At 37.6% G+C, this 13582-nt stretch overlaps 1 protein-coding gene across 3 annotated transcripts in view; it reads left to right on the top strand.

Moving 5' to 3' along the window:
- Positions 1-13582, top strand: part of CYTH3 (cytohesin 3) — a 48810-nt gene that overhangs the window by 17041 nt on the left and 18187 nt on the right. For 2 of the 3 annotated variants that reach the window (XM_066560874.1, XM_066560875.1), the window contains exons 2-5: positions 7827-7909; positions 8476-8540; positions 8954-9020; positions 13122-13240. In XM_066560874.1, the coding sequence (XP_066416971.1) occupies positions 7827-7909; positions 8476-8540; positions 8954-9020; positions 13122-13240 (334 nt within the window). Of the gene's footprint in view, positions 1-7792; positions 7910-8475; positions 8541-8953; positions 9021-13121; positions 13241-13582 lie in introns of those variants that run through there. The other variant, XM_066560872.1, reaches the window with a different exon arrangement.

Raw genomic sequence — 13582 nt, forward strand, 5'->3', positions numbered from 1 at the left:
CACTCTAAAGACTAAATTTGTGTTAATGCATACTATAAATAAAATGTACTATAAGCAAAGGCTTTCAGATGCAAACATCAGAGAAAATTTGTTTGATTTCAGCTATGGCACTACCTAAGTTCTCCATTTGTTTCTCCAGTGTTGCACATAGAAATGCTCCACAGAGAGAAAACGATTACTGAGCTTTCCCGAAATTATTTATCTGTGAGATTCTGCCTTGCAGCATACATAATGAGGAGGGGGAAAAAATTGTTTCTGTTTGACAGTATTTTGTTGGTTTGATGCAGTGTAAAGAAAAAGCTTGAGGCCACTTCATTTTGGAGGAGTGATATCTGTGTTTATAATGGTGGTATTACTACACAAAACTGGTTCTGATCACTCTTCCTCATTATTTGCTGTGCAGAAAAGAAATCAGGTGCAATCATTTTGTTAAATAGCTGAAAGCAGAGTAAGAGAATTTTAAGGCAGTATAGATGGCCCCAGTGTCCCTAAGGCAGCAGGACAATACAGGACTGTGCATTTTTATTTACAGTGCTTGGCACAGCACAGCAGCGCATTTGTCCCACATTACTTCAATGTTACTGTTTTCCATGTTGGAAGGGGACTGTGATGTTAAGATGTGATAATGTGACAGTGTGTAGCTGTAACACTGAAATCAGAATGGTGATTCACCAGAATTCCTGAATAGTGATTGGTAACTGATGCTGCTGGAGGCACATGTTATGTTGGATAGTATTTCCTGTATCTGTGCTAATCTGTTCTTGGCCCTCTCTGAAACACACCACTACTGTGTGGCCAACATCTCCTTTTTTAATTTCCACATTAGCTGGCATAACATTTTTCAGCACTTCTTAAATATGCATGGATATGCATATTTTAACACTTTATATTATTAATGCAAGTATTAATGTATTTGGGTAAGAGACTTAACATTTTAAGTTAAACTCAGCTTTCTTTTCATATTCAGTAATTTGTATTTACATATTTTAGAAAGAAAAGTCGGCCTAGAAGCATCTTCTGATCTTGAAGCAAGAGTGGAGTGACTTCAAAAGAAAAATGCTTCTGAAAGGAAATCCATGCTTATCTATTATTAATATCAGGTTGAACTACTTTTAGTATTTAGAGAATACAGCCTGTAAGGGTGGGTTTTGGGGCTGAGCTAAGCTGGTTTTAGGGCTGGCCGACCTCAAGGGGGTTGCTGTCCCCTGTACCTTTGTGCTGCCAGGGGTTTCTGCTGTGCCTGTTTTGTTGTCTTGGGCAATTCTGTGGTCCCTTGGTGAAACCATTTTTCCTGCTGAATTGGGGAAAGGAACAACTCAGAAACAACAGGGTCCAGGCACTGAATGGCAAAGCAGTGCAGGAACACAGAGGAGCCAACTCACTGCCTGTGACATCTTGCTCAGACCTTGTCCCTGTGTTTTTTCTTCTTTCTCCCCAAGTGATGCTCCTTTATGTGATTGAAAGTGGTTCTTTCATTTAGTTGCTGTATAACATTTGGTTTCCTAATGGAAATACATAAAAACATTGAAATGAATTAAAGGAGGTCGGTATAATATAATAATGACCTTCAACACTGCCTGCTCATGAAAATAAAGAGCACAGACAGTAACAAAAAAATACTCATTAACTGAAACACACCCTGCTTTCTAATGGCCAGTATCTGTGTCAGAGGCCTAATTAGGAGCTAAACAGCAAGAGAGGTGGCTCTGCAGTTTCTGTGGAGTGTATCTGTATGTCTCTGTCTCAGTGGGTGTATCTGTGCAGGAAGGTGAGGATGGGAAGTTGCTCCTCTCTGTGCTTTGGTGCTGTTAGAAGGGCAGCCCATGGCTCCCGGGCAGGATTAGCAGCTCATGCAGAGCTCTGGGAAGCCTCTCCAGTCCCGTTCCCCTGCACAGCTGTTGGTGCTCGTGTTCTCTGCTCCCAGTTTGTAAAACACATCTGCTCTGGCTGCTGCCTCCTCTGCCTTTTGTGCTCCATAGACAGAAACATCTGCAGGTGGTACCATGGCAGGGCACGTCAGTTGTGATATCTGAACTAAGATGGTTTTTGGGAAAATTTTCCTTCCCTCCAAATCAGTGTTAACTGGACCCTGATTTTGCACAATTTTGCAGCTGCCTGCTTTCTGCTTGACTAGAGAGACTAACACATTAACAAATTATATAAGGCTATTTCTGGCCAGAACAAAAACATAGTCTTGCCTTATTTGAAGTAATTCTTATGGACTATAAGAAATACTGTTTGTTTTTTACAAGAGATGATTTCACTGTCATCCTGCTGGACTTTTTCTATATGAAACAAAAAATGTATTTTGTATTTCCAATTTTTATGCTTTTGTCTGTTTAAAAAAAAACGTACATGAATATGTACCACTGATATAATAAACCTGCTTTGCAGCTGAAGTAAAAGGAAAAAATCTTGAAGGTGTAGTAGGTCAGAGGGAAACAATTTCCTCTAAAATCCTGAAAATGTACTTTTATGTGGTAATAATATTTTTAGGGTTCCCCCTCCTATTATTAGAAGCACAAAATGATAATATCTTTACTGTAACTTTCCTGCAAAGTATGCACTTATCCTAAAGAAAAAAAAAAATGTTTTCAGGAACATCTTGTAATGGTGTGATTTCCAGCAGCTAAACAATGAGAATGATGGATGTGCGTTGGAGGTTCTCTTCTGGGTTTGGCCACTAATGTGATTTCTGGCCACAGAGTCCCTTGTGATTGAAAACTCAAAATAACTCTGCAAGCCATGGATTCTGTCCTAGATTCCTCATACCACCAACTGGTGATTTTTTTGTGTGTGAAAGGATATTGTGTACAGGATTATTTCCCCCTTTAATGGCAGTGTCATTGCTCCTATGCTGGAACATGCTCAGCAGTGACTAAATAGCAGATTAACACAGTAAGGTAGTTAAGGGAGCAGCCAAACCCAGCTGGTTTTACTGGTGGAATTTAGTGTAGATACAGTTTGTTTCTGCCCTGTGAAGTGAATCTATTCAGAAGGATGTCCTCCTACGAAAACTTCTATGGAATTTTTAATAGCCAGAAGTGGTTGGAGCATTGTTTATACATCTTGTCTGAAAGCTGGAAAATGTTCCTCTAATCGAGTTTTAAAAAAGGGAACATGTAGGGGGAAAGGAAGAGAGAACAGCCTGAGAATATCCGTTGAGGCAAATATTCTGAGACAATCAGATTTGTTCTCAGAGATGAATGTATATTATTTTAAAGGCCAGAAGAAACATGTCTGCTCATTTTGTGTATGAGTAAGGAAAGGTTTGTTTAGTTTAAAGCCTTGCATTGTGTAAATATCTTTACACTTCCAAGATGTTTCAACTGCAGCAAAATTAAATTCCATCTAATTGTTTTTTGCTTGGAATGCAAATATTGAAGACCACTAATTTGGGACTGACACAGAAGAAGGAAAATGTTTATCTTTATGAAACCAAGAAGTTAGCTTGAGAAGTTAGCAATGAGAGTCAGGGTGTTGTATTGCTTTGTAAGTGGGGTTACAGAATTAGTGTTTTGCCTGTGTTAGATATTGTTAGATGTTTGCTTTCTGCTGTTTGTGGATATTTTACTGTGTCCTCTTGAGAGACTGAACTCTGAAGTCAGTTGAAGGGGTCAAGTGAGATTGCTTTAGACTTTGGCTGGTGACTGGCAATTAAAAGGCTAATGAGTGAATTTAAACAGGGGAGTTTTGCTTCTTACTGCTGGAGAGCTGGAAAAGATTTAAATTTTACTACTGAGAAAGAGAACAGTGTCATGATATGGACTTAGAAAGTACTGGGGTTCTGTTTCCTATTATGGGATTTGCTCCTAGTTTTCACTAACCTGTGGGAACTTTCTTTGCAAGCTGATCTGTTGCAGTTCTTTCTCAATCTCTAAAGGTTTTGGGGTTTTTGGCACTTGCTAGCTCAAAAATGCTTCATGTTGAGAGTTGTGGGATAATGCTCTTCTTTGGATATTGTACTTGGGCTGTCCGTGGTGGAGAATTACTTAACCAAGTGACATCACAACTGATGCACAATACACTGATTTCTGTGGTGAGATGCAGTTTTTTCCCCTAGCAGGGTGTAGTAAACAGAGCTGTATTAAAAGTGTGTTCCATTAAGTGTTGCATTATAAGATGTTAATTTAAGTACATATAGTTCAGTTACAGGAATTGAATTCTATGGGCCAAGTTGGAATATATTAAATATTTTTCTGTTGGTAGTAGGAGTAGTATTGCAACATATATGGTGTTGTGTGTTTCTTTCTGTTTGGCCAAGAAGATAATTGTATTTTCAGCAACTGTATTCCTCATGAATAAAATATCAGTAGAATATTGACTTTCTATTTAGTAGTACCTGAAGGTCTGAAGTTCTAGAAAAAGGAAATGCTCTCCCTGTAAGCTAAAAGATTTCACAGAAATGACTTACATTAGAACATTGTCTTTATTTAAAGATTAGAAGATAGCATGAAAGAATGCTGCAGCTGTAGCTTGTTCTCTGTACTGAAATGCTTTTGTTCTTTTTTAGTATTTAAATGTTCATGCTAACTCCTCCCATCCTGTCTGCTTTGTGTTTAGATTGGTGAAAGAAAAAAAAACAACCCAGAGGTGACTCAGAGAGGACAGCTAGAAAATTTGTTTTACAGAACAAATACATAATATGTGCTCCATGAGTTATTTTGTGTGGAGGATTTTGTGAAGACAGGGTTGAAAAAGAAGTGTTTTCTGGAGGCAGAAGGGTGGCATTGGGAGGGGTCTTGCCAGAGCAGATCATCTCTTACCATGTGCCTGCAGTGTTTGCTTAGGACTGTGAAGATGTTTTACTCCACCACTGTGTGTTACCCTCCTATGATAATGTTTCAAAAGCCTTAATTGAAATGCAGAAATACTGTTAGCCTTTGTTTTAAGACACAGAGTTGAAACAGCAGGTACAGTAGCCATAAAGTCCCAGGGCCTCCTGGAGCTGGGACACCTTCCAGGCTGTAATGCCACGTGAAATCTCTTCAGAAACTTTTTTTGGGTGCATTGAGTTTCCCACTGATACATTTTCTACAGCATAAAGAGCAGCACTGGAGGAGGGAGGCAGTGATAGAAAGCAGTAGAAGGATGATAATGAGCAAACACCTTCAGTATCACACAGAGGCCAGTTCATGTGAGTACAGGACAGTGCACCTGGGAGTGATCCTGGTGAGTCACACATCCCTCTGGGCTGGTAGTGTGAGGGGAAGAAAATGACTGTCTATACTCAGAGTTTCTAGAAGTTGAGCAGTACTGTAACTCCCACTCAGTTATATCCTGACTCTTTTACTCTTGTCAAAAGATACTGAAATATTTGGCTCTGATATTTAAATACCATTGTTTAAAGATGTTGCATTAATGTCCAGTTTTATATAAGTCCTCTTCAAGTGCAGAATCTTCTTTTCCAGCAGACTGCTTGTCTTTTATGTGGCAGATAAATACTTGATGTTATTCCCTAATGCAGAATGTAGTCTGACTCCATTTAGCTTTTTTCCTTTCTGTCTAACAGCATCATTAATTATACTGTGAGGCTTGTCTCTACTGTGGCTGTGATCAGAGGAAAGGAAAATACAGCAGACAGTATTTGGGTGCTGTAGGAAAACACTGAGGTGTTTGATTTCCTTTTTTTTTGTGGGTTGCTTGAGCATAGAAAACTGTTACAATTTGTGTTGATTCCAAAAAAGCAATTTCAGTCGTTCCAGATATTCCAAACCTGTCCCAAGGAGCCTTCACTGCACGGGGGAGTAAGGGAGAGGAAACTGCAGCACCACTCAGTGGTGTGCAGATTTGGGAAGAGCTTGTGGTAGTGGCTAATCCAGAGGTTTTGTTACTCAGCTTCAATAAAAAGCAACATCATCTCTGAGTTCTAAATATTTATTGCTTCAAGATGATTTTCTCTTTGAGGTTTGATTAGTATTTCCAGTTGCCAGTGAAGGTGAGAGTTACCAAAATGTCTTGCTTCAGCAAAGAGTTAAAAATTTAGCACCTCTTACTAGTACTGCTACTGTAAAGCTGCAGTGTAATTTCATCTACAATACTGCAAAAATGCTTTAAGGATCTCAGAGTGTGCTTCCTAAGTAAGAGTCATTATATATGGTTTGCCTTTTTATAATCAATATTGGGTAGCAGTATTAATTTTTTTTTGTCAGTTAACTAGTTGGAATATTTGTGGTGTATTTATGTACACTGTGTGTGTGTAGTCATTAATTCTTTGTGGTATAGGATCTTGAAGTAAACATGTAAGACAAAGGTGTAATGTAGGGACATGTATTTATAAGGTTTGATGCAAAAAGAATCCTACCACTGTTCACATGCAAGAGATTTTTAGGAGTGGGTGGCTTTCTGATGAGAATAAGCAGGTAGACATACTGAAGTCTGGTATTTGTTCAACAGAAGACTGTTATTTCCTAAACTGAAAGTAATTTAATCATGTTTGTATCTGGAGTAGTTAAATGAAATCATTTGCCATAATTACTTCTTGTCTAACAAGGTCTGTCGCCATTTGGAGTTTGTTATGATTTGGATCCTAAAAGGAAAGGAGCTTGACCAGTGGATGTTGAAATAATCAATATATTTCATTATTAGGATTCAAACAGAAGCTCTGTTCCAAATGTGTGTTTAAAACTCTCCTCTCAAGCTGAACTTTTCTTTGTAATCCTGTTGCTACAGTCTGTTGTGTGTGTATAGGACATAAAAGAGTGGCCTTGACCATCCCAAATGAGTACATTTGTTGTGTGTTGCTCTTACAGACCTTATTAATTACTTTTGTTGTTCCATTTTACTGAGCTGGAAGGAAAAGCTGTTCTATAATTAAGGAGCTATTCCCAAGAAAGTGGGAACATTAGAACTGTTATTACAGGATTGTTACACAGGAGGTGAATATTTGTAGTTGGTGTCTAATGCTGTACAAATGAGCAGAAGTAATATCTGTCCAAAGAAGTTTCTTGCTGGGGAACATCTGATTGTTCAAGAAAAGCAGTGGTTTTATGCCGATGATTTTTGGTCTTTGCTGGTTGTCAGACAGAGACACAGGGTGAGGGTAGGATGAGTGACAGACACGCATTTGCATCCTCAGTAGCAACTGATTTTTATCAGCAGGGCCATGTATTTCATTTAGTATGGCCAAGGAGAGACCTAAAATAGATTTAAATACTACAGACTCACCTGAAAGATGTTATGCAAAGCCCATGTTTGTGTTAGATAACTGATTTTGCTGCTGTACTTGTGTGTCCTACTGCTGGGAGGTATTTGGTGTGAGGATGTGTTGGGTTGTACCTGCCTGCATCTCTCTCTCAAAGCAGCCAAATGAGGGGCACTGCTGGCATTAGGGATGTCTGAATTCAGCACTAGGATACACATCTTGTGTAGAGCATTGGCTATTCTTTGGCTCTTTTCCCTGGAAGAGAGTCATATCTTCTGAATCATAATTTATTTACATGTAGAATTTTGATATGTTACTGATGTAATAGAATTATATCCAACTTGAATTTGGCAATTAAGCTGTAGAACCAAATCTTGCCACATCACATGATAACAAGATTCCTTTAATTGTCTGGGTTTTTTTGAAAGATAGATTCTGTCCATAGTCATTCATTCAATTACCTTACTTAGGATTTTTATAAAGCAGATTACAAATATATTAGATTTAGATTTCATTTATGTTGTTTGTTTTGATTTGTTTTGGGTTTTTTTCCCTGAAAATTATGTAAAAGAAATGTCCCGATGTTTCATATAAGCTTATTTTTCCCAATCAGTTTAATGAGTTTTATGTGTGATGATGAGGTATCAAATGCTAAAAAATTGTACATTTTGCTCCATTCCAGTGCCTGATGATCTCTCCTTGGAAGAAAGAGAAGAGCTTTTAAATATTCGTCGCAGGAAAAAAGAATTGATTGATGATATTGAGGTAATTGATTTACTGTAAAGATGCTTAGAAGACTCCTTCAGTAAATTAAGTTACAGACCTAAGCTGCAGACTTAAATATGAATTTCAGGATTTCGGGTAATGGTTTTAAAAGCATATAAAAGACTTAAACAAATACTTCTAATAGTGAGCAGCATTTATGCATCATATGTGTGCTTTAGAAAAGATTAGCTTCTGAATTTAGGTAATGCAATGTGTACAGATGTCCACATTTTCTTTGTGTAATCAAAAACTCATTAAACAGCAGATGTACATCCAGCATAGGAGTGAGTGAGAAATGTGGGTAAAGAAATCTTATTAATTGATAATGGCAGCTTGGTCTTGGTGCTCTGGACAAGCACACCCTGAGAGTGCAGGTTCATGTGTTTAAGTCATTCAGTTGTGATAAAATCTTTAAATACCTAAGGAAGCCCTAAGATTGTTCACTTCCCTTCAGGTAAGTAACAAATATTAGACAATAAAACCTAATAGATCATATTATTATATGATAGATGATTTCAAAAGATGTTCTAATATAGGTTAATGTATTGTCCTTCCTTCTTTTACAGAGATTAAAATTTGAAATTGCTGAGGTTATGACTGAAATTGATAATCTGACTAGTGTAGAAGAAAGGTAAGTAATGCCAACATATGGACATGATTCAGTAAGACCTTGGAACAGGTCTTCCAGGAACTGCAAGTAAAAATACCTTTCCCATACTAAACAAATGATGGATTACCTTTATTTAGTCTGTTATAAAGCCTGACTTTATGCCATGCAGGTGTGTCATTTGTTTGGCTAGAGAATATGTTGGACAGAGTGTAATATTTTACTGTCCTGTGGATAAGGATATGGGTCTCTGAAGCTGCAGTTCCTTAAAGGAGTTGAAAATAGTATCATAATTTTCTCCATTATGAAAAGTGAATGTCTTAATTTTGTAGTAGAAAATACAAAGTAGCCACAACAAATTAAAAGCTCATCTAGAATCTTTTTGTAAAAGAGTGACTGGTAAGTGCTTGTTGTTTCTTCATTGTCTCCATATGTAGCAAAACTACACAAAGAAATAAGCAAATAGCCATGGGAAGGAAGAAATTCAACATGGACCCAAAGAAGGTAAAGAATTTTTTTTTCACTTGTCAGAAATCAAGTTTCTGCTAATAGTGTGTTCTATGACAAATACTTCTATGGCTTTTTAAAGAAATATTTCTGATAATATAAGTTCATAGGCCTTACTTGCATGTCCTGTAACACACTGAGCAGAGGGTTAAAGTGGAAGCAGCCATCAGGTCAGGTGCCAGCTGTCTGCTTCTTTCACTTAAACAAACCCTTGATAATGGAGGTTACTTATCAACAACCAAATATGCCAGGTATTGATTGACCTGGCTTGCTTTGTACCTGATAGAGGTGTTCTGTGTTGATATGTCAAATATAATTAATTTTTTTTTTCATGTGTGGTTGTTAGTGAGGCCATACTTCTTTTTCTTTAATGCTCTCCTATTTTATCTTTCAAAATACCTTTGCCATATTTTTTTGTTTTCATGCAGACTTTTATATTTGGGTATCTAAAGCCTGTGTCTGAAAAAGGCATGTGTGAACATCTGTATTTTTGTACATACATATATAGATATATCCATATAGATTTGTACCTATCTGACTTGTACAAGCTTGGTGACCAGTTCCAAGGAGTCTGCTCTGCATGTAGCCAAGAAGTAATGCAGTTCTTTCTGGAATGCCTCTCTGTTTCTCAAATAGTTGTTCATTTTCTGGAAAATCTGTGGACCTGCACATTCTCTTACAGACTTCCCCTGCAATGTTTAAAAGAGCTTCTTTGACATATTTGACCTTTTGCCTTTGCTTTTCATATTTCATCTTCCTTGCTTTGTTTTATTGTCCTCTATTGTTTGTCATTGAGATTCCATTTTGAATTGTGAAGAGTGTTCTTTAAGGTCTTGGAAATTATTTAGCATTTGTTTTTCTGTGTTCTTGACATGTTTTCTTTCCAATTGTATTGAATTCAGTTACATTTTGATGGCTTTTCTGAAATGTTCCAAGTACAGTGTGGCTTCTGTTCTTCAGACTGTTTCCAGTTTGCCAGAGATTCTCAAGTACAAGAAGCCTTTCTAAAATGCTGGCCATGTCTTTTATTTTTATTTTCCACTTTGGTGACTGCTTAACTTCTGTTCTTTTAGGGGCAGAATACCCCCAACTATCCTGGTAGTTTCCTGTGGCCCTCCAGCTCTTTCAAGTCCTAGAAGTTTGTGGCAAAGTCACAGGATGATGTTCAGATGCTTTCATTCCAGCATTAACTATTTTTTGTTATGGTTCTTACTGGATGAAATTATTTCTATAAATAGATGCTGTGGCCACATTGCTACTGTAACATAATTTAAATGTGGTGAACAGACTCAGAGTAGTAATTTCTCAATAATGCCTGTGCTCAGTGCTGCTGCAGTAGCTGTCTGCTCTAAAGCTGGGCCCTGGTGTTGCTTGCAGCTGCTGCATTAAGTTCCAGACAGCTGAAGTGTGTAAACATCCTTGTGGTGCTGGGAAAAGCTACCTGGGGTTCACTGGGAAAAGGATATTTTTCATTCAGAAACAGGAGGGAAGATGCTCTCTGGATTTAGGAATGCCAAAGATTAGGGTAATAATACTTGGGTTGAACCCACCAAGTTTCTTCCTTTAAAACCAGGTAACAAAGGTCTGATGTTTTCATATTAGCAGGAGCACAGTGAGGTAATTTTCTTTTATCACTTCTGTTTAAAGACATTGCACATTCATGTGTGTGTGTAGAGCATTTCTCCCTTGCCCCCTCTGAAAATAGGAGTGTTATGATGTACTTCCAGGATGTTGTACCTGGGAGTTTGGGTTTGGTGAGCTCCTGTGGGAAGGGTCGTGGTAAAGTTTGTAAAACACTTCAAGAATCCCTGTGCAGAGACAAAGTTGTGCTGGAAATTGGCTGTGCTGAAGTTGGTACTGCCTGTGTTGGGCCCAGGAAATGAATTCTCTGTGACAAAGGCGGAGTTTAAACAACTGCAAAATTTATAATTGAGTTACTGGAAAAGCTATGAAATTCAAAGCAGATTTCATTGCAGCGATGTAATATAAAAAATAAATCCATGCAATATTTGCAGTGAATATTGAAAATGTCTGTAGCAATGAGTTTTGTGTGGGTAAGTTAAACTAGTACAGCTGTCATCTGTCTCCTGTCAGTCTACAGAAAGAAAATTTGCATCAAGACAAAAGATAGTGTAGGAGGTGGGGGTTTGCTTGGCCTATTTTGCCATTTATTCCAGACACTGAACTTGTTGTCCCAGACAAATTACTTTTCCTGTCTGTTTGACTTCTGGTTCTTTTAACATCTTAGGAATAATTAAAAAAAATCAGGAAAAGGAAAATTAAATTGATTTTTTTCAATATGGGAAAGTGTCTGCTTCTATGCACAGAAATTTGTTTTCAATACTTCAAGTCATGTCCATTATCAGTAACTTGTACAATTTCAAAAAACCTATTCAGATCAGTGTGTTTATACCAAGCATGAATAATATGGTCCAGGTGTTGAACCAAGGGAATCTGCTGTTTCTGATATCAGAGGAGAGATTCTCTTTTGATTTTCAGAGATGAAAGCTTTTTGTATAACTTGGGATGGGATGGGAAAAAGCACTATGTTTTGTAGTCAAATATTGTACAAATAAGCTTTGAAGGGATCAGTTCTGAGGCAAGCTCAGCAATTTCTGGTTCAAGATATAATGGATATATTCTTTGCAAAGAAATCATGTCTGTTGTGAAATGACTTATCAAAATATTAAGTTGTCAGAGTACCAGCCTGCCATCGAAATTTTTTAGATGATGATGAAATTGTTCTGAGAGAATTACATACCAGACTTTCTAAAACAAAGCTTCAGGCTTTATAACATCACAGTTTACTTTCCCTGTTAAATTAGGTCAGAAAACTGACCTTTTTTTGTCAAGCAGGTAACCAGTAAATTATTAAAAACTTGAATTAATCAAACAGAAGGATAATCATGCTTTTGACTGTTACTAGAAGGCCATCGATGCTATATTAGAAAAATGGGATTTTTTCAGTTGTAATGAAATAAATAATACTTCACTTGAAGAAATTGAAAACCAAGTATTTTTGAAATCCTGAAATAGTCTAGTAGAGGATATTAGTGATAATTTAGGAGCCTCTTTTGTACGTACTTGGAATCCAAGACATTAAGGCTACTTAAAGTTTCCATTTCTACTTTAACAGCAGGCTGTTGTTAGAGCTGGAAGAAATCAGCAGGAGTAGCAGCATCTGTGTTGGGGTCTGTGGGCTGAACAGAGGATGGTTACCTGTGCATGACCTGCTCAGTGTCAGAGCAGCATCCCTCCCATCCTTGCCATAATCTCTGTGTAACTCAGTCTCCTTTCTTTGCCACTTTCCAGAGAAGTCTCTGGGCTTCCCTGGCGTGTGCCAGTTGTAGGGCAGTAATTTATGGAGCAGTAGGAGTCCTGGGGCTTGATCAAGTACCCTCTGAGGGACAGGGTAAGACTCTCCACCTGCCTTTGGTAGCAGCTGACTGAGCAGCCCTTTGTGAGTAGTGTAGCTCAGTCCTTTGTGAATAGTTTAGTTCCAGCACAACCAGAATTCACTGATAATCCCAATCTCAGCATCAACTCTTTTAAACCAGTTTCAGTATCTTCAGCTGTGACTTCCTGCTGCAAGTAGTGGCTTGATATATTGGGTTGCAGTTTGTAGATGATACCAGATGCTTGATTTTGTGTCCTGGTGGTAATTAAGTTGTTTCTATGTACCTCTTCATTATAGGATTTTGCAGATTACGGCTCTGCAGACATTGATGCAATGTTGGGAACAGGCCAGCTCACACATTAGCTCCAAAGAGCAATGTGCAGTCATTATTCAATTAATATTTGATCTTTCAAATCAAATTGAAAGGTTGAGGGATTCAAACTGCCACCTAGTACTTCTAGCCTTAAAAATGTGTTTTCATTTTCATCTTAAAACCAGTACTAAATATTGCTCATCTAACTGCAAAACATTTGTTTATCATTTTATTAAAAGAAATAAAAATCTGTAGGTAATGTAACTCTTAATGTGCTATGTGTATGTCTGTGTCAGTATATTAATACCAAATGTTATGAGTGATATTTACTTAAATGCTTGTGAAAGAAGACATAACATTCCTTTTCCTCTGGAATTGCTCTTCCTAGGGAATACAGTTTCTGATAGAAAATGACCTCCTGCACAACACTGCAGAAGACATTGCACAGTTCCTTTATAAAGGAGAAGGATTAAATAAAACGGTAATTGGAGATTACCTCGGTGAAAGGTAAAGTCAAAATATTGGAACTTTGCTCTTGAGTTTACAAAGCACTTTTTCACAGGTTTTGGGTAGTTTCGTTTCACAGGCTGCAGGAGAGAGCTGCTCATGTTCTCTAAGATCCATAAAAGCTACAGTGGGGATGTAAAACTGCTACAGTATTGTGTGAGGTTGTTATTTTTAAATGGGTACATTATGGAATGACATTTAATTAACTATAATTTAGTACTTTGAGTTAACCAAAACATTTGTCTGTAGTGCAGAATTCAATACCATGAGCTTTTTGAATGTCTGAGAGTTGTGTTGCAACACTCCTGGTAACTCTTAGTACTGTGTCCAGAGGAGGAGTGA

This window comes from Molothrus aeneus, chromosome 16, assembly GCF_037042795.1.
Source record: "Molothrus aeneus isolate 106 chromosome 16, BPBGC_Maene_1.0, whole genome shotgun sequence".
NCBI classification, from domain to species: domain Eukaryota; kingdom Metazoa; phylum Chordata; class Aves; order Passeriformes; family Icteridae; genus Molothrus; species Molothrus aeneus.